At 44.2% G+C, this 26,717-nt stretch overlaps 1 protein-coding gene across 6 annotated transcripts in view; it reads left to right on the forward strand.

Annotated features, from left to right (window-relative positions):
* DZIP1L (DAZ interacting zinc finger protein 1 like) overlaps nt 1–26,717 on the forward strand; it is a 43,871-nt gene that overhangs the window by 2,529 nt on the left and 14,625 nt on the right. For 2 of the 6 annotated variants that reach the window (XM_078432313.2, XM_078432314.2), the window contains exons 2-9: nt 595–860; nt 6,879–7,460; nt 9,835–9,919; nt 13,677–13,798; nt 14,482–14,643; nt 18,044–18,172; nt 23,005–23,067; nt 24,762–24,902. In XM_078432313.2, coding sequence (XP_078288439.2) covers nt 6,960–7,460; nt 9,835–9,919; nt 13,677–13,798; nt 14,482–14,643; nt 18,044–18,172; nt 23,005–23,067; nt 24,762–24,902 — 1,203 coding nt within the window. In that variant the 5' untranslated portion in view covers nt 595–860; nt 6,879–6,959. Of the gene's footprint in view, nt 1–594; nt 861–3,701; nt 3,763–6,878; nt 7,461–9,834; nt 9,920–13,676; nt 13,799–14,481; nt 14,644–18,043; nt 18,173–23,004; nt 23,068–24,761; nt 24,903–26,717 lie in introns of those variants that run through there. The other 4 variants (XM_078432315.2, XM_078432316.2, XM_078432312.2 and 1 more) reach the window with 3 other exon arrangements.

Here is a 26,717-nt window from a genome sequence, read left to right on the forward strand (position 1 = left end):
TGCAAACTGTGTGAGGGTTTCCTTGGCAGCCATAACAGTGAGCGCTAATGACATGTCTGGGCTTCCCAGGGCGTGTACTGCTGAAGGTGGCTCAGGAGCCAGGGCACCTTGACTCTAACAGCTCCTCTTGGCTGTGTTCTTGAAGGAGCAGAAGAGACAGTAAGGTGGCAGCAGCAGTGGTATAGTCTAGCTGTCAATTTGTATTAGAATCAGCCATTTGATTGATTTTGTGCAAGTTATCTTTGACAGATTATAGGTGGGCAGGTTTCAGAAGAACCGTAAAGTCTTCAGGAGTTGTTCCTCCGTGGGATGGCTGCCTCGTGAAGTGGTGAGCACCTCATCACGGTGGGTGTGCAAGGCAAGAAAGCTTTCTTTCTTGGCTGTGGGATTGCCCCAGGTAGAAACCATCTCTTCAGTAATGAAGCAACCTTGGAATGTTAGCATAAATAGCATTCTTTGGGGTCCACTAATGCATGGCATTGATCTAGGATTGGAAGTTTCCTGGGATCCCATCAAAACATCTAGAGACGGTTAACATGGCTTCAGATTTCGTAATGACAGCAAGTCATTTCTGCCTTGTGTTTCTATTTCCAGATGTGGGGAAAGCTGTCTGCTGATAACTCAGTCTGGAGAAAGCACTGTGTTCCTGCCTGTCGGGGGTGTGTGGTTTCCAGGTAACCCGCAGCACTCTTATTTGGCTTTGTCTCCTGCCATCCCAATCTGGATGCAAGCTGTGGAGTTGAGTCGTGTTCAGCTACTCTCTGTGGAGATACAGAGAAAATTTCGAGCCTCCGGCACTGATCCTCTTGTGATTTCCTGTAAAATCTTTCTGTTCTCGGAGATTGGACAAGAGATCTCAGGTACTGTCATTTCCATGATGGGAAGTAATCTATGTGCCATCATCATCATCGTCATTGGGAGGTAGTTTGGCATAACTCCAAAGCTTTGGAGTCAGAATCTGATTCGAATTTTGGCTTCAAATTTAACAGTTGAGTGAGTTGGGGCAGGTCTCTTAGCTTTTCTGAGCCTCAGTTTCTACATTTGTCAGATGAGGCAGATCAGAGCTACGTACAAGGTTGTATGATGGGTAGAAATAGCAAGGCTGGCACAGTGCCTGGTACACAGAAACTTTGACAGTTCTGTTCAGGTGAATAGCAAGCTGGAGTACAAGTAATATGCTAGGGGTTAGAATACAACAGATATGAATAAGCCCTGGGGGACCTTATAGCTGGGGGAGAAGGGGGGGAGAAGGGAGACAGGAATGTCCTGGTATGGCCTCTCCTTGGTACACCCACTGCACCCTGTCCTAGCTCCTACCCTGGCACTTACCAGTCTGTAGGGTAATTTTTGTGTATTTTTCTGTCATTCTAGAGAACTCTGGAGGCAGACACTGTCATTTTCTAGTTGTATGAGTGTGGGAAAGTCGTTTGCCCTCTTGGGTCACCTCTAAGTTTCTTCATTTGTACCCTGGGTTGTAGTGAGAACTAAGTGGGATAGTGCATGGCGAGCCTTATAACTGTGTGGAGCACACACTTCCAGAACTGCTAACTGGTTTCATTAACAACGGAGGGACTGTTGCCTGGGTCGCCATCAATTCTGAGTGCCAGTCATGGTGCCTGGCACTTAATAGGGGCTCAGGAGTCATTTGTTGATGACAGATTTGCACAGCCACACCAGTACAGACCGGAGCGTGGCCAGGTGCCCAAAGGAGTGTACACCCTGCTCTGGGAGCCCAGGGGAGAGGCAGGGAGTTCTGACTGTGAGCCTGGGAGGGATTTATGGTGGCTGTCAGGTGTGAGGAAAGCCTTGAAGCATGCGTTCATTCACGGGCAGTGGGAGCAGGAGGATGTGGTGCAGGTCCATCTCTACCAATAGGCAGCATGATAGTGGCTAAGAGGTCAGACTCCGTAACCAGGCTGCATAGGTCTGGATCTTGCCTCTTGCGTCTGGGGCAAACTTCTTTACTTCTTTGTGGTTTGGATAATATTAGTACCCCCTTGAGGGCTTGTCCTGAGGATTACAGGGGTTATTCTTTTTTATTTTATTTTATTTTTTTAATGTTTATTTATTTTTGAGACAGAGAGAGACAGAGCATGAATGGGGGAGGGTCAGAGAGAGAGGGAGACACAGAATCTGAAACAGGATCCAGGCTCTGAGGCGTCAGCACAGAGCCCGACGCGGGGCTCGAACTCACGGACCGTGAGATCATGACCTGAGGCGAAGTCGGACGCTTAACCGACTGAGCCACCCAGGCGCCCCTACAGGGGTTATTCTTTTTTAAATGCTTGTTTATTTATTTTGAGAGAGTGAGAGCGCACATATGCAAGCACAGGCGGGGGAGGGGCAGGGAGAGAGGGAGAGAGAATGCCAAGCAGGCTCTGCGTTGTTAGCACAGAGCCTGTCGTGGGGCTCGATCTCACGAACTGTGAAATCATGACCTGAGCCAAAATTAAGAGCCGGATGCTTAACCAGCTGAGCCACCCAGGCACCCCTACATGAGTTATTCTTTATAAAGCGCTTAAAAACAGGGCCTATAAATAAATATGCCAGAGATATGAATGTGTGCACAGTAAGTAATATTGTAAGTGGGAGATGCAGCTAGAAAGCTGGTTTGAAAACAGTTCATAAAGGTCTTTGAATATCTTATTAGGTACTAGAATTTAGAATTAGCCAATGAGGGACACATAAAATCCATTCCCATATGGCTGAAGCCCAGTGATGGCTGCCCCTTTTAAGATTTTATTTTATTATTATTTTTTATTTTAGAGAGAGAGAGAGCACAAGTGGGGATGGGGGGTAGAGAGACAGAGAGAGAGAGAGAGAGAGAGAGAATCTCAAACAGGCTCCATGCTCAGCATAGAGGCTTGATGTGGGGCTCAATCCGATGACCTTGGGATCATGGCCTGAGCTGAAATCAAGAGTTGGTCGCTCACCCCACTGAACCACCAGGCGAGCTGCCCCTTTTAAACAGGGTGTGCACTCCCCATTTTGCCACAATCCCCAACACTTCCTAGTAAAGTTGTTCCGAATCAATAAATCTGGGGGTTTGCATTTCTAACAAGTTCCCAGCTGCTGCTGCTGCTGCTAGTAGGGACCAGTTTGAGAACCACTGCCTAATTGTATCTTGGACACTCGAGTAGGGAATCATTTGTCATATTTCCTGCATTTAATGCTACCTTCCTGGCCCTAGGGGAGTTTGGATTTGCAATTTCTGGTATATCAGTATTAGAAGGCTGGATCTAAAGGTCCCAAGAGAGAGATGGGCCAGCGAGAAAGAGATTTGGGAGTGGCTGAGGCTCAGCCTAAAGCAGGCCTTCGGTAGCTGACGCTGTGGGTATGTGTGAGCTCATCTTCTGGGTGAGTGTGCAAGGAGGGATGGGTTGTGAATGAACAACTGAGTATCACAAGGGCATTGCCCACCCACAACTCTTCCCCACGTTAAAGGAAGGGGAAAAAGATAGCAACTGTTCCAGGAAGAGGCTGGAAGAAACATTCAAAAAGGTGGGAGAAGTGAGAGAGTTGCTGGTGGAGCATTCTTGGCCTTAATCTTAGAGAGAGGACTGTGGGCAAACCTCTGAGGCTAAAGCTTAAATAGTTAAATGGTGAGCTCTAGGTGAGCTCTCAGTCTGGGGAAGGATAGGAAGCAGGTGTCCAGTTACCCCACGGCATGCCTGGCAACCTGCTGTTGCTCTGAGGCATAACTTGTTGTGGCAATTGTCTCTGGGGCTGCAGTGACACAGTGGCAGCTTGGAGCTGAGCATGGTAAGTATCATGTCTCCTGTCTCCTTTTTTTTTTTTTTTTATTTTAAGTAGTGCAACATGTGAAGTAGAAATGAGCTGATCTTCTCATGGCCATGATGGGGGTGCACGTAGCTGGATAGTTTTGGTTTTGGAGTATATTTGGGGGAGGGGTATCTGAGAAAGGGAAGCATGGGAGTTAAAGTGGAAAAGGTGGGTGAGTGGCAGCCTGTGAGCAGTCTTCAAGGCTGGGCTGAGGGGTTTGGACATTGTACTGTGGCAACATGGGGCCATGCTGAGATCCTGTGTGGAGGGCGGATGTGTAGTTAATATACCCCGGTAACCCCAGTGCTGGGCACCAGGCCTGGCACCACTAGGCATGCTGTGAATGAGGGAGGGTGGTGAGTGAATGAATGAAGGAGTTTGAGGCATAAGGGGTCATGATCTGATCAAAGCGAAGTTTTAGGACAAACAGCTTTAAGAATCAGTGTTCAGAGTCCACTTTGGAGCCAGATGCACCTCCAACCGTACTTCAGCTCTGGCCCCCTAACCTGGGACAACACTCGTAACTTCTCCAGACGTCAGTTTCCTGTCTGTAAAATGGGAACAGTGATACCTGTTTGTAAATTTGTATGTAGAGGTTGTGTGTGGCACAGAGGCTGGCACTCGATACTCCGGGGCCGGAACATTACTGAGTGCCTTCGCCTTGCACCTTCTCCAGTTCTCAAGGACCCTATGGGGAGGTAGGGCAGGCCATTACGCCTGTCCCTGTCTTTCTCAGATGAAGGCTCAGGAGGTCAGGGGTCTTTCCTAGAGGCCTTCCCCACCTTGCAAGCCTAGCCCCACCATTCCTTCAAGGCCTTTCTCCTTCATGAGGTCAGTGACCTCTCTTCTGACTTTCTCTTGTGCTGAAAAGTCTCATCTAGAAAGAACTTGATTAAATAGGGTCACCTGTACTTCTTGTTGCCCCTGTCAGATTCAAAGTTCAAGGGCAGAAATTGTATTTTTTTAAGTTTTTTTTTTTAAGGTTTATTTATTTTTGAGGAAGAGAGAGAGAGAGAGACAGAATGTGAGCAGGGGAGGGGCAGAGAGAGAGGGAGACACAGAATCCGAAGCAGGCTCCAGGCTCTGAGCTGTCAGCACAGAGCCCGATGCGGGGCTTGAACTCACAAACGGTGAGATCCTGACCTGAGCCGAAGTCAGACGCCCAACCACCTGAGCCACCCAGGCGACCCAGAAATTGTATTTTCTAAATAAAAATTATAAAAGTAATAGATGATGATAGTAAAGAACTTTGAATAGTATGGAAAGGTGGAAAGTGGAAAATCAGTCTTCAGCTTCCATTCCCACTCCCAGAGGCAACCATTGCTCACAGCTTGTTTATTTTTACAGAAATACCATAGTCTATGCTGACAAAATGTTGGAGATAATGAATCATATATAGGAATCATAAATTAGTATATTTTATTTAATTATTATTATATATGAGTAACAACTTTGAATCATTCATATATGTGTATGTACATGCATATATATTATTTATGTACCATTGCCATTATTGGTCTGTATAAGGCTTCCCTGTCTATCCATTTCCTATTGATGCATTTTCCATCTATTTATTTATTTATCCCTGTTTCACACCCCATTTCCTTCCTCCTTTATAGGCAACCACTCTAATGTGGGATATATCTATACCTGTATATTCTATATATAGAATATATATATAGAATGTACATATTCTATACATAGAATATACAGGTATAGATATATCGAATAGATATAGGTAGATACAGATGTGAGGTATACATATCTTTATTTTTGCATATTATTATTAGATATGATTATATTAATTATCATTCAAGCAGATAGGGATATATCTCTGTGTGTGTATACATACACACACACTCATTCTGTATCAGTGCATGAATAGTAGCCTTATTCTTTTTTTTTTTAAATGTTTATTTATTTATTTTGAGAGAGAGAATGCGCATGCGAGCAGGGGAGGGGCAGAAAGAGAGGGAGACAGAATTCCAAACAGGCTCTGCACTGTCAGTGCAGAACCCAACATGGGCCTTGATTTCACGAGCTGTGAGATCACAATCTGAGCCGACATCAAGAGTCCGATGCTTAACCGACTGAGCCACCCAATAGTTGCCTTATTCTTATCAATACCTGCATAGTATTTCATTGTATAGAGATACCATTTGTATCCCCTCTTGTACTTTGTGCTTCACTTTCTTATATTTTTTCTTGTACTTTGCTGTTACAAACAACACAACAATGATGGTTTTTGCACAGGCACCATTGCACACTTGTATAAGTTTATCTTATACAAGTATAATTCTTAGTAGTGGAATTTTCCTTTTAAAACCCCCTTGCTACTGTCAGTTTACTCCTTAAAGAGAGAGAACAGTTTCTGTGACTACCTAGAGAGTGCAGAGGAGAATCTGAGTCTTTTGACAACAAATTGGGCCTCTTTTCTCAACCAGTAGGTTTGAAAAAAAGACCATGATGGATTGAGCACAATCTGTGTGCAGAGACATGGCTGCCACATCAAGCATCCCCATCATTTTGCTCATATCCCACCAGAGAGCATAGTTGTAAGGGTCACCCTTTGCAGCTGGGGCCACTGGGAGACGTAATGCACTCCTGTTCCGCTACAATCTTGCAGTTACAGGAGGGAGGATGGGATGTGGGGGAAGTTAGGCGGCCCTGTCTCTCACGGCAAGTTATTGAACTTTATCCTGAAATCACTTTGGGTTGTAGAAGGACCACTTAGACATTTGATGGCTCCCTTTGACAAAGACCTCCGGCAGGCACTCTTGCAGTGGACTTGGGTATGGGGCACGGCGGAGGGGGCACTCCATGCCTCATTCCTAACCACAAGCCTGCAAAGTAGGCCCCCTGCTCCCCAGTGGACACAGAAGGCTTCAGGATGTGAACCTGTGATCTGAATCCACATCTGTGTGATTATAAGGCCCACACCCTGGCCTTACACCTCTCTCGCCCGAGCATGCAGGCATACTACAGCTGTTGCACACGTCCCTCACCTCACCCCACTTAGGCTCTTGCTGGCCACGTGTGTAGCACGTGCGGCCACATGCATCTTGCCTAACTTGGACTCTTTTCTCATTTTCCAGGCCCTCTCTCAGCTCCTCTGCCTGCTGCCGTGGCCTTGGTGGCACCCTCCCTCAGTGGTCAGCCCGGGGCTTCCTCAGCCCATGCAGTCCCCTGCTACCACTGCTGAGGGCCTCAGTGGCCCTCCCTTTGGGGCCTACCCACTCCCTACCTTCAAGTTCCAGCCTCGCTCTGAGAGTGTGGACTGGAGGCGCATCAGCGCCCTGGATGTGGACCGCGTGGCACGGGAGCTGGATGTGGCCACCCTGCAGGAGAACATCACGGGTGTCACCTTCTGCAATTTGGACCGGGAGGCGTGCAGCCGCTGCGGGCAGCCCGTGGACCCGGTGCTGCTCAAGGTGCTGCGCTTGGCTCAGCTCACCATCGAGTACCTGCTGCACTGCCAGGATTGCCTGAGCGCCGGCGTTGCCCAGCTCGAGGCCCGGCTGCAGGCCAGCCTGGGGCAGCAGCAGCGAGGCCAGCAGGAGCTGGGTCGCCAGGCCGACGAGCTCAAGGGCGTGCGGGAGGAGAGCCGCCGGCGTCGCAAGATGATCGGCACCTTGCAGCAGCTGCTCCTGCAGACGGGGGCCCATGGCTACCACACGGTGAGGAGTCTTTTCAGGGTGGGAGATAGGAGGTCGCCCGGCCACTTGGGCAGTACCGCCGCCCTGGGCCCCGGGGTTGCTGGGGGCCATGCTTACTGAGGTTAGAAGCAGATGTTAGAGATGTCTCATCAAGTTCTACACAGTGTGTGTGTGTGTGTGTGTGTGTGTGTGTGTGTGTGTGTAGATTGCATATGTGTGGCAGGTGTGTATATGAAGGATGTGTGTGCATATGTGTGCTTGTGGAGAGGGTGCATGTGCAGGATGTGCATGTGTGAATGTATATGTAGGATGTGTGAGTGAATATGTGTGTCTTAACGTGTGAATGTTTGGAGCATACATCTGTGCATGATATGTGTGTGTATGTATATAGAGTATGTGGTGTGTAACGTGCTTGTGTGTGAAAGTGTGTGTATAAAGATGTATTTATGGTGTGTGTGAATGAATGAAAGATGTATATGTGTGCAAAGGTGTATGTATTTATGGAGGGCAGGAGCATATGTTTGAAGGGTTTGTGTGTGCATGTAGCAGTGTGATATGAAAAGGTGTGTGTAAGAGGTGTGTGTGTGTGTGTGTGTGTGTGTGTGTGTGTAGAATTGGTGTGTAGCAAGGGACTGGTATTGCCAGGCCCATTCTGACATGTTCAACCAAGTGACAGTTCATTACTCAGAGTGGCATTTGAACATTTGCAGCTGCATGGAAAGTGTGGGCTGGGGACAGTTGCAGTTTGGTGAATTGTCATGGTGGCCAGGCCCTGTGCCGTGTTCTGAGGGCGCAGGCACAAGTCATGTTGATTCAGGTTTTCAAGAAATTCATAGTTTCAGGGTGGGTGGTGGGACGGAAGGAATATATGGTGCAATATTAATTGATTGAATGGTAATTGATATAACTGATATAATGTCAATTATGATAAAGAGGGTCAGAATCTTTTAGTAGTAAGTGACAAAACAGCAGTCTAAGTTGGCTTAGGTCAATAAGGAATTTATTGGTTAATTTAACTGAAAAATCCAGAGCCATGGTGGGACTCAGGTATGGCTTGTCCTTGGAATCAGACAGTGGCACTAGAATTTAGTTTGTCTGTGGCTCTTGGTGACTCTTCCTCAGTGTGGGTTCCGTTCTTAGAAAGCTGCTGTCTGTGTGGTAGCAAGTTGGGCCACCGCAATGCTAGCATCTGATTTTCCCAGATTCAAGGCTGGCATGATAGAGGGCCTACTTTGGTCCCAGAAACCTGACTAGTATTTCACTGTCTCCTGTATCTGGCTGTGTTTGGGTCTCCTACCCATCTCGGTTGGTGAGCTCAGGGTTGGGAATTCAGGGTTGTAACTGGCTGGTCTAAGTCACGTGTCCCACCATGGAGCTGGGGATTGACCAAAGTCCATGGCTGGAGAGTAAAGGACAGGGTAATTCCCCAGAAGAAAATGGGGGTTCTGTTGTCAGAGGAAGAAGGAGTGGCTAGTGTCCTATCATGACTCTTTGACGACACCTTCTAGAAGTTGCATCTGTCACTTCTGCTTACGTGTCATTGGCCAGAATGTAGTCACATGGCCATACCTGGTTGCAAGGGAGGCTGGAACTTATAGTGTTTATTCTCGTTAACCTCATGACCAGCTAAAAATCAGGGTTTCTAAAACTAAGAAAAAAGGGGCAATAGGTATCAGGGGACAGCTGACAGTTTCCGTCACATTTGTGTAAAGATAGACCCTCTTAGTCTGATTGAGTAGGATTGGCCGCCTGCAAAGTTGTGTTGGAAAAATTTTGAAGTTTTACAGTGAAAAGATGATGTGAAAGATTGGTAGGGTCTGAAATGCTTGAGGAGAGTGAAGCAGAATTAGAGATACTGTTATTTGCTGTCCTATGCTCTGGTGGTTCTCAGCCCTGGGGTGGGACCTGGATATTGTTTTTGTTTTTTCTTAACTTTTTACTGTGAAAAAATGTAAACATGTACAAAAGAGGGAGTATGGTAATGAGCCTTTATTTGTGCACTACCCAGCCCACTCATTATCAACCCTGGCCAATGCTTTTTCGTATGCTCCCCTACCCACTTCCCCCGGCCCTGCATTACATTTGGCTGTATTAGGCATATGGTGTTATCTCTAACTATTTCAGTATGGATCTTTAAAAGGTGAGGACTCCCACTTTTAAACATAGACATAAGACCATCATCACGCCTTTGAAAAACCAACAAAAACTCCTCAGTATCATCAAATACCCAGTCAGCACTCACAGCTCCCCAGGGTACTGGTCGTGTTCAAATCGGATCCTTCATTTCTGAAGCAGCCCACGGGTCCCAAAGAGATGGGAATTTTGATCTCGGGAGAGCCCCAGGCTGAGCTAGGTAATCTGATACCACACTTCCCACTCTTTGCCTTCCATGCAGTGCCACCTGTGTGACAAGACGTTCATGAATGCCACCTTTCTCCGGGGCCATATCCAGCGCAGGCATGCGGGCGTGGCAGAAGGTGGTGAGTCCAGGTGGCCCTCCTGGGACCGTGGAAGGGCCTGGGCTGGTCTTCAGTGGGTGTGGGGCACATACACCACCACAGCTGCCCTCAGGCCTCATCTTCCAGTAGAGGAGGATGTGATCCCATCGTCCACACTGGGGAGATCCATCCAACATGGGCCTGGGAGGGTTTCTGACAATGTGTGTAGAGAAAAAGGGAGTCAGACAGTGGGTTCCAGTGTTAGCTTTATCCCTTTCTACCATGTGACCACGGTCATTGCCCCTCCCTCTGAGTCTCAGTGGCCTTTGCTGTGAATTGGGCAGTCAGATGGGGTGACTTGGAAGGGTCCTTACCTCCCAACCTTCTGTGAATCTGCTCTTCTTTGATGCTAACTATGAATGAGCTTAAAAGGGGTTAATAAGCAGTTAGACTGGTTCTTTAACTCTGTATGTACATGAGCTTATTATGACTTAATCGCTTTAATTTCATCATTTCAAATTCCAAAAGGAGTAGCAAGGCTGTATGTTTCCCCATCGAGAGATTTGCATACTTTATATCCATTTTTAATGGATGTTAATATTTTAATATGTGACATAACAAATAGCTGCTAACAAATAAAATAAATACAGATATGAAAATATAAATCATACAATATAAATCTAAAAATTCCATTAAGTAAAACCTTTTTCTTATTTTTCTTCATTTTAATTTCCTTTCCAAAGAGCAGACTTAGAGTTTTTATTTTTTTTTTTAACATTTATTTATTTTTTGAGAGACAGAGAGTGAGTGGGGGAGGGGCAGAAAGAGAGGGAGACACAGAATCCGAGCAGGCTCCAGGCTCTGAGCTGTCAGCACAGAGCCCGACACGGGGCTTGAACTCACAAACCACGAGATCATGACCTGTGCCGAAGTCAGACGCTTAACCAACTGAGCTGCCCAGGCGCCCCATAGAGTTTTAAAACAGCACCATTTATCTAGTTGTGATGCATTTATTAGATATCTAATTATTTTTGATTCTACTTTGGAGGCTGCTAAAGGAAAACAGATTTTCTACTTCTTAAATGAATTTTTCTGATGAGATCTTTGAAGTTCTTTGAAGAGATATCTGTATACTGAGGTACATGGCAGCATTATTCACAGTAGCTAAGATGTGGAAGCACCTAACTGTCCACAGACAGATGAATAGAGAAGGAAAATGTGGTCTATGCAAGCAAGGGAATATTATCCAGCCTTGAGAGGAAAGGAAATTCTGTAACATGTTACAACAGGAATGAACCTTGAGGATATTATGCTAAGTGAAGTAAGTCAGCCACAAAAGGACAAATACTATATGATTCTACTTATGTGATATCTAGAGTAGTCAAATTTGTACAAACAGACAGTAGAATGGTGGTTGCCAGGGGCTGCGGGGAGGGAGACCATGGGAAGTTATTTAAAGCATACAGAATTTTTGTTTTACAAGAAGAAAAGAGTTATGGAAGTGGATGGTCGTGATGGTTACACAACATTATGAATGTACTAATACCTCTGAGCTGTACCTTTAAAAAGGGTTAAGATGTGGGGCTCCTGGGTGGCTCAGTTGTTGAGTTTCCAACTCTTGATTTCAGCTCGGGATGATCCCAGGGCCGTGTGCTGAGCATGGAGCCTGCTTGAGATTCTATCTCTCTGTCCTTCTGCCTCTCTCCCCTGCTCGTGCATGTTCTCTCTCTCTCTCTAAATAAAATTTTAAAAATGGCTAAGATGCTACATTTTATGTTATGTGTATTTTACCACAATAAAAAAATTGGAAAAAATGCCTTTGACCTGGAAAATTTAAATACAGAAAAGTAGAAAAGAGAAAATAAAAACCATCGACAATATCACCTACTTAATATTTTGGTGTGTTTTCTGTTATTATTTTCCTGTGTACATATGTAATCATACAGCATGTGGTTGTGACTATTGCTTTTAAAAAAAATTTTTTTTTAACGTTTATTTATTTTTGAGAAGAGAGAGACAGAGCATGAGCGGGGGAGGAGAGAGAAAGAGGGAGACACAGAATCTGAAACAGGCTCCAGGCTCTGAGCTGTCAGCACAGAGCCTGACTCGGGGCTCAAACTCACAGACCACAAGATCATGACCTGAGCTAAAGTCAGATGCTTAACCGACTGAGCCACCCAGTCTCCCCTATTGCTTATTTTTAATTAAAAATATATCACATTTTCCAGTGTCATTCAGGCATCTTGGAAAACATGATTTTTAATGGCTGAATAATATCCCATCATGCAGCTATCATAATTTATTTCATGATTAAATTATTACATACTTTATAGGGGTTACTCATAAATTTCCTTCTTATAAATCACTTAATCAACATTCTTATACGTAAGTCTTTGGGCATATTCCTTATTATTTTCTTAAGGTTAAGCGCTGAAGGAGAGGGAAAATATGTTCTTAAGGCAACTTTTGCTAAATTAATATTCATGACCTTTTTATTCTCAGGCAGATATGGCTCTTCAGATATCTCCACTCTCCTATTTCATATCATCCTAAATCATTCTGTTAACCCAAATTAATTTCTACTGTGTCTAAAATTGCTTCTTTCCAAAAAGTACAGTCTGAGAAAAACCATCTCTCTTTTCAAAGAAAGACTTAGAGTTTTAGTAACAGTACCATCTATCTAATAGTCACTAAAGGTACTTTGAAAAGTAACACATGTGGGTGCCTGGGTGCCTCAGTCCCTTAGGCATCTGACTTCAGCTCAGGTCACGATCTCATGGTTGGTGAGCTCGAGCCCACATCCTGTGAACACGAGCCCTGCTTCTCTGTCTCCCTCTCTCTCTCTCTTTCCCCATCCTTGCTCACTTGTGCCCTCTCTCTCTCAAAAAAAAAAAAAAATTATAACAATTGTGCAAGTACAATTGTCTTTTTCATTGGTTTATCTGTATGTGGTTTAGTTAGAATGTTCTTTTATAATTCATTCTTTTTTAAAAAAAATTTTTTAATGTTTATTTATTTCTGAGACAGAGAGAGACAGAGCATAAGTGGGGGAGGGGCAAAGAGAGAGAGGGAACAGAATCCAAAGCAGGCTCCAGGCCCCGACATGGGGCTCGAACTCACAGACCGCGAGATCATGACTTGAGCCGAAGCCGGACGCTCAGCCGACTGAGCCACCCAGGCGCCCCAATAATTCATTCTTTTATTATTTAATCTCAGAAAGTTTGAAGTATACACTTAAAAAACTTTGGCTGAAAGTTTCCTTCATAATGCATACTGGTTTTTTTTTTTCACTTGAAACTTACTACTATACGTATTTCTGAAAAAAAGGGAACTTAAAACTACAATTATTTTCACTACTTTAAACTCCTCTCTGATGGCTGTGAGGATGCATAGATATGTTCTTTGTATTGATAATCACCGTGTACATGCTATTTGGTATTCTGCTTCTGTTACTCTATCTAAATTTTGCTTTTACATTTGCATGTGTTAGTACTGTCAAAATAGTTACTTTAAATGACAATAATAGTTCACATTTATTGAGCGGTCATGCCAAGCACTTTGCACTGTCACATTTCATCCTCATGACAACCCTCTGAGTTAGGTGCTGTTATTATCTCCTCTTTCCAATTTGGGGAAACTGAGAGTCAGGGAGGTTATGTCAATTTGCCTGTGGTCAGTATCCAATGGGAGTGGCAAACTGGTCTCAGACTGAGGTGTGACTGATTGCATAGGCGACGAACTGCACTCCACTAACTTTTTGACTTAACCTGGTCACCCTGTCTTTGCGTGGAGCCCACAGGGAAGCAGAAGCAGCAGGAACAGCCAGTGGAGGAGATACTGGAGGAGCTTCGGGCCAAACTAAAATGGACCCAAGGGGAACTGGAAGCCCAGAGAGAGGCCGAGAGGCACCGGCAGCTCCAGGTGGGCACGGAGAGGAAACACCAGGGAGACTTGCTCGAGTCTCATGCAGGAGACCCATGATGCACGGGTGTCCCACAGGACCAGAAGTCTCGCTGATTTCCTGGAGCTGGGAGTCAGAGCTAGGATGGCATCTTCTTGGTTGTGGCAAATGATCTTAGGTTATCTGCAAAGGAAAATCCATTTGTTTTCCCAGATCTGTATGGCCAAAAGTAGGAGAGAGAATTGCTGTTTTCTGCCCTATTCAGCATCCTCTGAAGGCATTTGAACCTGAATGTTAACTTCTTACACTACAATGCTACTTGGCTTTTTGAAAGCCAAGACTGGATAAACTCCAAAGTCCAGTCTCGAGGACATACTTAGTAGATACTTGTAGAATGAAAATATGTAATCTTGCCTTACTCATTCCTTCATTTCTTTATTCTTCATTCATTTCTTCAGCATCCATTTATTGAGCACCAACTATGCCAGGAACATAAAGAGAGAGAAAAAGATCTCTATTGTCAAGGGACTTTACAGTTCAGAGAAGACTTGTCTCACTCCATGTCCAAACAATAGGAACAGTAGGACGAATCTTCTTTGGTCTCTAGAGTGACTTGCACAGACAAGGGGCCCTAGCAGTTTCTCAGTAAATATTTGCCATGATGTAGAATTAGTGATTCTATTGTTCCTGTTTTTCTTTCCAGGAAGCAGAGATTGCTCGTCAGAAGGAGATAGAAGCTAAGAAAGAATTTGATGAATGGAAAGAAAAAGAGCGGGCCACGCTATATGAGGAAATAGACAAGCTAAAAAAATTATTTTGGGATGAATTTAAAAGTGTTGCCAACCATAACTCAACTCTAGAAGAGGTACCCAACACAAAGTCTTTCAGTGTTCTTTTGCTGAAAATATGTTTATTTGTTCTCAAAATTCATTTCTTCGTTTGTACTCGTTTTATTTCATCTGCCATTGGGAGCTAATATACTGTGAGGCTGGATATCAGAGGCCAGTGCCAGGGATTGAATCCCTGCTCTATCACATATTGGCTGTGTGACCTTAGGCGAGTTACTTAACTTTCCTGTGCCTCAGTTTCTCTTCTGTATGACAGGTTGCTGAAATGGTTAAATTAACACAGCACTTAACATTGTCTGGTATATAGTAGAAACACTATATATAACACTATATATATATATATATATATATATATATATATATAAGACAGCACTTAACATTGTCTGGTATATAGTAGAAACTCCCTAGACATTATCTTTATTTTTGCAAAGGGCTTTCTTTTGTCACTGGATGAGCTATGAGGCAAAGTTTGAATGAATGCATTTTTCTCTTAACGGGTATTTGCTGAGTACTGGCTATATGCTAGGCACCCTGTTGGGGTCTGTGGAGATCAAGCATAATAGTAAGATTTACTGAGTGTATTAACTGGTTTCTAGCCCCTGTACAGTACATTTTATATACATTAACTTTTAATTCTCATAACAACAAAACAACCATAACATTCTCAAAGTAGGCACATTATTAGTTCATAATTTCTTTTCTATTTTCTTTTAATGTTTATTTCTTTTTGAGAGACAGAGACAGAGTGCGAGTGGTGGAGGGGCAGGGAGAGAGGGAGACGCAGAATCCAAAGCAGGCTCCAGGCTCTGAGCTGTCAGCACAGAGCCCGACGTGGGGCTCGAACCCACGAAGCGTGAGATCATGATCTGAGCCGAAGTTGGATGATCAACCGACTGAGCCACCCGGGTGCCCCTGGTTTATAATTTATTTTTAAAAGTTTTTTTTTTTTTTTTTTTTTTTTTTTTTAAAAACAACACTATTATCATTCCTCCTTTACAGGTGAAGACACTGGGGTTCACATAACGTGCTCAAGGTCACACAGCTACTAAGAGGTAGACCTGGGATTTGAACTTAACTTTTTAAACTTGTAAGCCTCTGCTCTTCTAATGGATATGCTGTTAAGTTCATTCAGGAAAACATTATTAAAGATTATCCCTAGACTGTATCTTCCTATATAAACCTGTATGACTAAAACCATATCAGGGAAAAAGTTTTGAGGAGAAATATTTTCAGAATGTACTGAGCTCTTATTGGTCCTTCTAACATCAAGGAGAATCATTTCTTGTTTTTGAAAATGAACTATGCATTTCTCACAGTCATTCCATGTTTTGCTAAAGGAATACCTTGACAACTTTTCCAGAAGGGGCTTGTCATAGGATATGCTTGGAGTCTTGGGTGGTCCATCATCTCAATCTGAGATGGGAAGCCAAGGATAGGGATGGCTGTGGGGTTGAGATGAGAGCTGTGTGTGTGTGTGTCTGTTGTGGCTTAAGCCCTTCCTGCAGTGTGGTCAGGAATGATTTGTGGGAGATAAGATGCTCCCCCACCTTATGGACCTCATGGTCCTACCCCCCCAGCTCCACACCCATCTTCCCTGAGCTGGCATGCGCCCTGCTGACTCTCATCCCCTGACACGGCACTAGCTGACTGGATGTTTGATAGATAGGTATTGATTTGAATTTGGAGTTACTGTTCAGAAACCACCCCATCAAAGGTCAGAGGGTTACTTTTGGCTAGGAAATTCTAAGCTTTGGTGAGTGAGGACATAATTACCATCCATGGTTTCTTTTTAACTTGGATCACATTTCCCTAAACTGGAACATCATTTTTCTGTTTTTTATTTTTTATTTGTCTTTTCTCTGTAGGATTGCATATGCTGTGTTTTTGTGTTTGTGTGTCTCTCCCTGTCCCCTCTCATGTGACATTTCATTATTTTACTTTTATTATGGGAACAAAACTGGAGACCCAAATTCTCAGTGTATTTGGATAATTACTTTGTTATTTTTTTTTCTAATTCTGGGGAGAAAAAGAGAAGATTTCGGTTAGAGTGAGTGTGAATAACACTGTAAGACAGTCTACCTCATAACACAACAAAAGATTTCCCTTGCTGTCCGGAGGGCCAATGAGAGGGAAATACTTAAAAAAAATTTTTTTTTAATCTTTATTTATTTTTGAGAGAGAGACAGAGTGTGAGCAGGGGAGGAGCAGAGAGAGGGAGACACAGAATCCGAAGCAGGCTCCAGGCCCTGAGCTGTCAGCACAGAGCCTGATGTGGGGCTCGAACCCACGAACCGTGAGATAATGACCTGAGCTGAAGTCGGACGCTCAACTGACTGAGCCACCCAGGAGCCCCATTGGGTAGAGGGAAATACTTTTTGAAGATGTTTCTCCTCAAAATTTCCCCCCTGGTACAGAAGTCTGTGAGCTTACTTTGGCTGAGTTACCTGACTGAAGAGAGATAAGATGAAGGGTAAATCCAATGGCCAAAGGAGTACCCATTTGAATGGAAATCACCATGCCGGTTTGTCATATGCCGAGAGAGCCAGCTCTCTGGGCATCATAAATATTGGGGTGAAGGCAGAGATGACACGCGAGAAGCCGAGGGTTGTGCATACACTTGATAAAGCATTTGACTCTATGAAAATACTCAAGGGGCTTAGAAATGGTTAACATTTGGACCAGATATTGCTTTAGCAGTAGAGAAGAGTTAAAGATTATCGAGAATGGTATCAGGTTAAACTCAGGGACTTGCAGTTCTTGAAAGCTTTAATGGGTCTTACGAGTTTTGTATGTAATAATAGAGATGGAGATAATTTAATTTTGTGAATACAGCAGTGATATATTTAAAAATATAGCCATAGGTGGAAAGGCCTCTTCTCTCGGATCCACTTTCCTGTGTCTTTTCCTTCAGATTACATGCAGCTAGCTGAGGAATCATTAGGTATGGGTGATACCACTCCAAGCCACACAAAACCAGGTCTGGTTGGTGACAACCAGGATTTTTTTGTGGGAGGTGGGACAGGAGTCCTCAGGGAATGGTCCAGAGTACCTGAGACCCTCCCAAAGGCCATAGGAGTCTGATTCTCTTCAGCCTGTTTGAGACTGAAGAGGAAAGGGGGCATCTGTCTAGTGAGCTCCGGATTTTGAATGCAGCAGAATGCTAGTGCTATTGAAATTATGTTCTCAAATTCTGTTCTTCCACGGGAACTTGCTTCTCCTGTGTAAGCACTGAGCTCTCAACCCTGGGCAAGGGGAATGCTCACTTGTGGGTGTGTTTGCAGGCATGTAGATATCTGGTGAGGACAGCTTGGACTTTGTGGTTGGGAAAGGTGTGCCTTTTTGACATTGCTCAAGGTGTAAAAGACAACATCAAGACTAGATCTTCATCTAAATAAAACTGTGTCCCGGCCTTTTCAGAAACTGCAGGCATTGCAGTCCCACAATATGATGGAGTCCAACCTCGGGTCACTACGGGACGAGGAGTCTGAGGAGCGACTCAGGCAGACTCAGGAACTCCGGGCCCTGAAGGAGATGATGGAAATGCAGGTGAGCTAACGTCTCATGCTTTTCCTCTGCCGCCAGCCAGGTTGTCTTCCAACAAAGTTTCTTAGTTTTGCCCTATGGTGTTACGGAAGCTGAAAGACATCAAATTCTACATTTTCAGACCTTCTGCCAATACATGGAATCATGGAATAGGATTCTTAGGCTTGGGGCTGGGGCTTAAGGTGGGGCTGGTGATACAGATGAGTACAGTATCAGGTTTGCTTGGGATCTTTTCAAAACACATACAGTTATGTCTCTTATTGGGCACCTTTACTCTCATTTTGATTCCAACCCAGTTGGAAACAAATCTTCTGGATTTGAAGGTATTTGGGATGGATCTAGTGATGTGATGATAAATATTTAACAATGGCTGTCTGCTTTAATAGGTAGCAGTTGCCATTTTCCATGGTGTAGAATTTCCCGTCATCTCTGATTTCGTGCTACCACCGTGAGGTCCCTGGGTATGGCATTGGAGAGGCTGGTGCACAGTCTGCTCTCATGAGCTGGCAGGAGGTGGCTCTGGCCACCCCTGGATGAATCGTGCAAGGATGCAGCGAGATAGGGTCTAAATCACTGATAATCCCACGGCAAGGAAGGGCAATGGGGATCGTTACTAAATCAGGTTGTGCTTCTGTTTCTGCTTCTCTAAGATTGTGAAGAAAGAGCTTAAAGTCTAACTAACAGCAGTAAAATATTTCTACTGCTTGATGTTTCCTTTCACAAGTTTCCCGGTAAGGGAAGCTAATTTTTTTCTATGACCTCTGTTCACATCCTTTTGCCTAATTTTCCTTCCTGGTTTGTGAGTTTGTATAACATATGGAAGTGAACCCAGCCCTCTGTTATTCTTATACTTATTTTTCCCATAACACTGGTCTTTCAATTTTCTTTATTGTGGTTTGGGTCATACAAAATTAATAATGTTTATGTGGTCAAAATGATCAAATCATCAATTTGTTTATGGCCACTCTGACGTTTAAAAAGAAAATATTTTTGTGTTTTCTTGTAGTGCTTTTATGGCCTTATTTATTCATTCATACATACCACTTTACTGAGATATGATTGGCATGTGAAAAATTGTACATGCTTGATGTATACAACTCAGTGAGTTTGGGGATAATAACTCACCCTTGAAACCCTCACCACCATCAGGCCACAGTCATATCCATCACCTCCCAAAGTTTCCTTCCACTCTTTATTTTATTTTCTTTGTGTGTATGGCAGTAACACTTAACATCAGATCTACTTTCTTAGCAAAGTATACAATACAGTATATATATCTTGCATAACAAACTTTGTACCCTTCGACCATAACTTCCCCATTTTCTCCCTGTTTTAACTTCTAGTGATCACCATTCTCTGTTTCTGTAAGTTTGACTATTTCGGATTCCACACGTAACTGAGATCATACAGTATTTGTCTTTCTTGCCTGACTTATTTCACTTAGCATGATACCTTCTAGGTTCATTCATGTTGATGCAGGATTTCCTTCTTTTTTAAGGTTGAATAGTATTCCACTGTATGTATGTTCCACGTTTGCTTTATCCACTCATCTACCAATGGATTATTAGGTTTCCCTATTTTGGCTACTGTTCATAATGCTGCATTGAACATGGGAGTGTATCTCTTTGAGATCCTGATTTCAGTTTTTTTGGATCAATATCAAGAAGTGGGATTGTTGGAATACTACGTGGCAATGAGAAAAAATGAAATATGGCCTTTTGTAGCAACATGGATGGAACTGGAGAGTGTGATGCTAAGTGAAATAAGCCATACAGAGAAAGACAGATACCATATGGTTTCACTCTTATGTGGATCCTGAGAAACATAACAGAAACCCATGGGGGAGGGGAAGGAAAAAAAAAAAAAAAAAGAGGTTAGAGTGGGAGAGAGCCAAAGCATTAGAGACTGTTAAAAACTGAGAACAAACTGAGGGTTGATGGGGGGTGGGAGGGAGGGCAGGGTGGGAGGGAGGGCAGGGTGGGTGATGGGTATTGAGGAGGGCACCTTTTGGGATGAGCACTGGGTGTTGTATGGAAACCAATTTGACAGTAAATTTCATATATTAAAAAATAAAAAAAAAAAAAGAAGTGGGATTGTTGGATTATATGGTAGTCCTATTTTTAATTTTTTTCTTTTAACAACAGGAAAAGCAATCAAGTTTATTAACAAGTATACCTCATGTACACCTGGAGATAACCCGGGGGAAATGAGTAACTCTATTTTTAATTTTTTGAGGCACTTCCAATCTGTTTTTCATAATAACTGTGTCAATATACATTCCCACCAACAGTGTATGAGGGTTCCCTTTTCTTCACATCCTCACCAACGCTTATCTTTTTTTTTTTTTTAATAACAGCCATCTTGACAGGTGTGAGGTGATATCTCATTGTGGTTTTATTTACATTTCTCTGCTGATTAATGATGTTATAGGCCTTTTGGGGGGAAATGTCTATTCGGGTCTTTTGTCCATTTAATTTTTTTCCCTGCTATTGAGTTAAGTTCCTTATATTTTGGATATTAACCCCTTAGCAGATAATATGGTTTGCAGAATATTTTATCCCATTCTATAGGTTGTTCTCCTTTTGGGTAGAATGTTCTTTTTTTTTTTTTTTTTAATTTTTTTTTTTTTTAACGTTTATTTATTTTTGAGACAGAGAGAGACAGAGCATGAACAGGGGAGGGTCACAGAGAGAGGGAGACACAGGATCTGAAGCAGGCTCCAGGCTCTGAGCTGTCAGCACAGATCCCGACGCGGGGCTCGAACCCACGGACCGTGAGATCATGACCTGAGCCGAAGTCGGACGCTTAACCGACCGAGCCACCCAGGCGCCCCTAGAATGTTCTGTATATGTCTGTTTGGTCCATTTGGTCTGGCGTGCAGTTCAAGTCTAGTGTTCCCTTATTGATTTTCTGTCTGGATCTCTCCATTTTTGAAAGTGGGCTATTGAGGCCCAATGCTCTTGCTGTACTGCCATTTTTCCCTTTGGTTGTATTAATATTCACTTTATATATTTAGGTGCTCTGACGTTGAATGCATATATATTTACATTGTTATATTCTGTTGATGAATGGACCCCTTTATCATTATGTGATGATCTTCTTTGTCTCTTGTAATCGTTTTTTACTTAAAGTCTTTTTTGCCTGACAGCAGTGAAGCTACCCCTATTCTCTTGGTTACCGTTTGTGTGAAATATCTTTTTCCATCCATTCAGTTGCAAGTGTGCCCTTAACGTAAGTCTCTTGTAGGCAGCACACAGCTGGATCTTATTTTTTTAGTCCATTCAGTCACTCTTTGTCTTTTGACTGGTGAATTTAATCCATTTAAATTTAAAGTAATTATTCATAAGTAAGGACTAACTATTGCCATTTTATTAATTGTTTTCAGATTTTTGTAGTTACTTTGTTCCTTTCCTCCTCTCTTGTTGCCATTCTTTTTTTTTTTTTTTTGAATTTTTTTTAACATTTATTTTTGAGACAGAGACAGAGCACGAAGAGGCAGAGAGAGAGGGAGACACAGAGAGAGAGCACGAAGAGGCAGAGAGAGAGGGGAAGAGGCAGAGAGAGAGGGAGACACAGAATCTGAAGTAGGCTTCAGGCTCTGAACTGGCAGCACAGAGCTCGACGTGGGGCTCGAACTCACGAACTGCGAGATTGGGACCTGAGCCGAAGTCGGACACTCAACCCACTGAACCACCCAGAGGCCCCAGCTGCCATCCTTTTTGATTTGATGGTTTTATTTTGTAGTGGTATGCTCTGACTGCTTTATCTTTTGCATATCTGCTGTAGGTTTTTTGTGATTAGTATGAAACTTACATAAAACATCTAGGACAGCGGTCTGTTTTAAGCTGATAACAACTTAATATCAATCGCATATAACTACTCTGTACATTTACTTCTCACTTACACCAGCTGGTGTCCAGTTGGATCTGTGGCTGGTTGTTGAGATCTGTGTGCCAGCGCCACAAGCTGAGTCAGCTGTGCTCTTTCCCTCAGTTCTGACAGGGGTGGGACAGAAGCGGGCCTCCCGGGCAGCATCCTGCAAGGCTGGGGCAGTGGGTGCTCACTCTCTGTCCCCTTCCCCTGTGGGAAAAATTGTGGGCTGAGGAGGTCTCCCTTGGCACTGAGCTGTGCCACCTTGAGGGAGAGCTGATGCAGGTAAAGTGAAACTTCTCTGGAATGCATCTATTCTCAGGTGTTTTTGCTCCATTGAGGTGCTGGAAGCTCTCAGCTGGGTTTGTGGGCTCCCATAAAGGAATTCTCATCTGTGGAGGGTTTGAGAGCTGGAACTTCTTATTGTACGGTCTTGCTGATGTAACTTCCATTTTTTAAGTTTAAATCTTTGACCCACCTAAAATTTATTTTGGTTTAAGATATGAAATAAAGATTCAAGTTCATTTTTTTTTTTCTAGGCAGTTTAACTACCTCTTGAACTCCATTTGTCAATAATCTATCTTTCTCCAGACTAAGCTTCCATTTTTCTCCCCCATCTTTGTCTGGGCTTTCTATTCTTTTCACTACTCTGCCTAATATGAGCCAGTACTTTTTAATTCCTGTAGCTTTATACTATATTTTATTTAATTAATTTATTTTTTAAAGTTTATTTATTTGAGAGAGAGTGAGCATGAGCAGGGTAGGGGCAGAGACAGAGGGAGAGAGAGAATCCCAAGCAGGCTCAGCACTGTCAGCATGGAGCCCGATGCAGGGCTCGAACCCACGAACCGTGAGATCGTGACCTGAGCTGAAGTCAGATGCTTAACTAACTGAGCCACCCAGGTGCCCCCCGTACTATATTTTAACATCTAGGGGCCCATTTGACAAACTTTTATCTTTTCCAGAAAACAGAATGGAAGAGAAAAATGAAGGAACTGCAGGGAGAGCACGCAGCTCAGAAGCGAGAGGTAGCCCTCCTTGGGTGGTCTGGGGGAGCTTGGTTTCCTGTGACCTCCTCTCATCCTATGGCACCCCCATTCTTCACCCCTACTCCTCTCGAACTGGTTGGCAGGTATTTTGTTGCTGACACAGTTCCTGGCAGCTGACTCCCCTCCATACAGAGAAGACCTTGGTCCGCTGCCTAGACAGCAGCCTCCCAGGCCAGGAGTAGGGCCCCCTGGCCTTTTCTTCTGAACCCAACACCTGCTTTACACTGTGGTCCTCTCTGCAGGGACCCCTTCAGGCTCTGCGAGGAGGGTTGTGCTGATAACCTCTGATGAATTGCCTGGTCCTTTCATGTTTGGGCCCTTCTTTGAAACCCCACCCAGGAGAGAAGCAGGTGGCTGTGGACCTCAGCTGTAGTTCAGAGGGAGCCTAAATGGAAGGGCTCAGGTACTGAGACCAGGGAACAGAGAGCAGCAGGCCTCAGGCCGAGAAAACAACTTCTATGAAAACACCCCTGAGAAGAAAGCAAATTGAGGAGGAAGCCAATTAACAAGAGCCCTATGTTCTGCTTGTAGAAAGCTCGGAAGTTAAAAGTCTCAGATCAGAGGCTGGCACGTGATAGACACCCCCAATTCCTGTAATTTCCATCTTGGTGGTTTTATTTTATTTAAAATGTTTTAAAATGGGCAATACACTTAAATTTATTTAAAAAGCAAAAGAAATATGTTAAGGTACCCTCAGTAAAGTGTGCTGAGATATATTAAGGTTCACTTCCTCCCCATCTCCGTCTACCTGCCCCCAAAACCCACCCCACAGCTGACTTTTATTGCTTTCTAGTGTAGTTTTCTAAAGTTTCTTTATGCAAACATAAGTAATATCATCTTCTGTCTGCTCTTACAACAGCATGTGACCATATTTCCTTCACCTTTTGTTTTTACCTAAAAACACAATTTGAGGACTTTTGAATGGCCTCAGGTTATCTGACTGTGCTTCAGTGGGCAGTCACACTGGACAGAGAGCCTTTTTGCCCTGATCTTAGGGGCCTGAGTTCAATTCTTATTTTCCCTTGAGTGAAGCGTGGACTGTAGTCAATCTTGTTAGAAAGCCACCTGTCCAGGTCTGGCAGCCCCCTCCCCTGCTTCAGGTGAAACTCAATAATTTAAGTAGTTCACATGTCTCCACGGGGCCAGCAGCAAATGTCTTTCTCCAGGCCTGCTCCTCCCTTTCTCCTTCCACCCAAGTCCTCAGGGGAGGCTTCCCTGTATATCTGAGGTTTCAGTGGTGCACAGAGGTATGTTCTGCACACAGGGAAGCACAGCTGTGGTTTCCTTACCAAGTCTATTGTCGAGTTGTAGCTTTCCTCTCCTGGGGCAATAAAACTTGAGGCTTAGTCTCAGATGTGGAGGACTGTGGGGACCTGTTCTAAGGGGTTAATTAAATGCACCAGTTTAATATTAGTGAAAATAGTGTGCCTGTTATTCCTTGACAGGAATATCTCAGCGTGGCCAAGGTCGCCGCTCATTCAGGTATACACAGATATCTGAAAAGCTTTGAGAAATGTACCATATGATAATTATAGCATTAATTTCAGAGAGCCATCTCACGTTCCTGAGAAGCTATTTGTCTAGCCAGTATTTGCCTACAGGTGCAGGCCCTGCAGATCCTGGGCAGCCATAGGTCCCTGCGGACATGTGACTGACTCTCCTGTGCCCACCAGCTGCAGGAGCAGAATGAGAGGCTCCAGGCCTCCCTGTCTCAGGATCAGAGGAAAGCAGCCGCCCAGGCCCAGCGCCAGATCAGTGCTCTCCGTGCCCAGCTCCAGGAACAAGCCAGGCTCATCACCTCCCAGGAAGAGATGGTAGGTCTGTCCCCCTTCCCAGCCAGGCCTCGGTGCCCCTCGACCTCTGCGAGGATCTCCTTCCCTTCTCTGGGACTCACTACTGGCACTGGTCTCATTAGTCAGGCTCATTAAGGAGAGAGAAAGGTCCTCAGGCTTCAGGGGTACAGAATGGTGAGGATGCTGCCTGTCTTTTTCCAGGCCGAAGATGTGCCTGCTGTCCTTAGGGGCTGTGTTACTGGGTTCACACTAACATCAGAGACCATCTAAGGACAGGCACCTGGTGGATACTTGGCTTAGTACTTCATTTAAACCTCACTCTTCAAGGCAGATATTGCTGCCTCCTCATTGTCACTTGACAGATGATGCAACCGGCTGGAGAAGTCAAGTGCCTGTCTTGCATCCACATCGGACACCCTGTAAGAGCCAGGGGAGGATTCAGCCCTGGCCAGGCAGTGGAATACACAGCCTGTGTTCTTTTCACTGTGTCCACAGACATAATTTCCTACCCAATACCCTTTTCATAAGTGAACACCCTCTGGTGAGGTCGTCAGATAAACTGGTATGATGAGAAGTCACTTACTCACGAATGCCTCTCTCTTAAAACTGGCCCCAAGACTCTGCACCTGTTGCTCAGGCTCAGCTCCCCCTTCTGAGTTCCAGGTCAGCAGAGAAGTGTATCTGTCCTCAGAGGGGCCCCTCTGTGGCCTCAGGTCCTTGCCATGGTTCTGATACCCCCCTCCACACAGATTCTCTAGGCACAGCACTTCCTGTCACTATCTAGTTCAGTGTTCTTGTTCCTGCACGCTGGCTATTTGTGCTCTTCTGTTTTCCCAGCCATATTTCAGCCAGGTGTCTAACCCCGTCCCTTGCTGCTTTTCTTTTTACTGCACAGCCCCTCCTCCCACCTCTGCAAACACTTAGCTTCACTGCTGTGGCCACCTCAGGACCAGTCTGGACATCTCTTCCTTCTGTTATCCAGAACTCTTGTTTGCAAATATTTCACTTAGGAGCTCATTGGTTAAACATGGATTTAGAATAGGTTAATAGGGGGTTATTTTTATTGTAAAAGAGGTGACAGTTGATGGCCTTGGTTTAGCAGCAAAATTATGCCATTGGAAATCCAGGCTGTTTTTCTTTTTACCATCTTCAGTGTGTTGACTTCTGTTCTCATGCTTGACTCTCACAATTGCAAGATGGCTGCCATAGCTCCAACCATCACAACCATATTCAATAGAAGAAGTGGATGAAAAGGCCCCTTTATAAGACTTTTGCTTATGTTTTATCAATCAAAGCTGAATTACATGGGCAACTACAGCTGCAAAGAAGGTTAGAAAGCAAGTAATTAGTTTTACAGTCTCTAGAATAGAGGTAGACAAGGGAGGAAACATTTGGAAATGGACATTGGATGTGTCATTCATTGGTAGATAATAAAAAACAACTCAAGCTTAAGCAGAAGAGGGAATTTGTCATTAGGGTAGACAGGGTGTCTCACAGAGTTCATGGCAGGAGAGCAGCTGAGCCTGGGAATAAACTGGAACCAGATACATGAATGTGGTCAGGGGTTTTCCTTTGCTGTGTACCTCTGTTCTGTATATCTGCTTCAATTTTTTTCTTTTATTCTGAAGATCACCTTTCACTTCATATCTGTCCCATGTGGCGAAACAAACAAGCAAACGAGTAAACAAAACCCAAACCAAAACCAGTTGGCTGCCACTGGCTCTTGACTTCACATGTTATCAGTTCAGAGTTCTCCTCCCAAACCTAGACAGTCAGCTCTGTGGGGGGTGGGGGGGGTCACATACTCATAAGCAGCTGTCCCATGTGCAGCTATGT

Source organism: Panthera onca, chromosome C2 (genome assembly GCF_046562875.1).
Source record: "Panthera onca isolate mPanOnc1 chromosome C2, mPanOnc1 haplotype 2, whole genome shotgun sequence".
NCBI classification, from domain to species: domain Eukaryota; kingdom Metazoa; phylum Chordata; class Mammalia; order Carnivora; family Felidae; genus Panthera; species Panthera onca.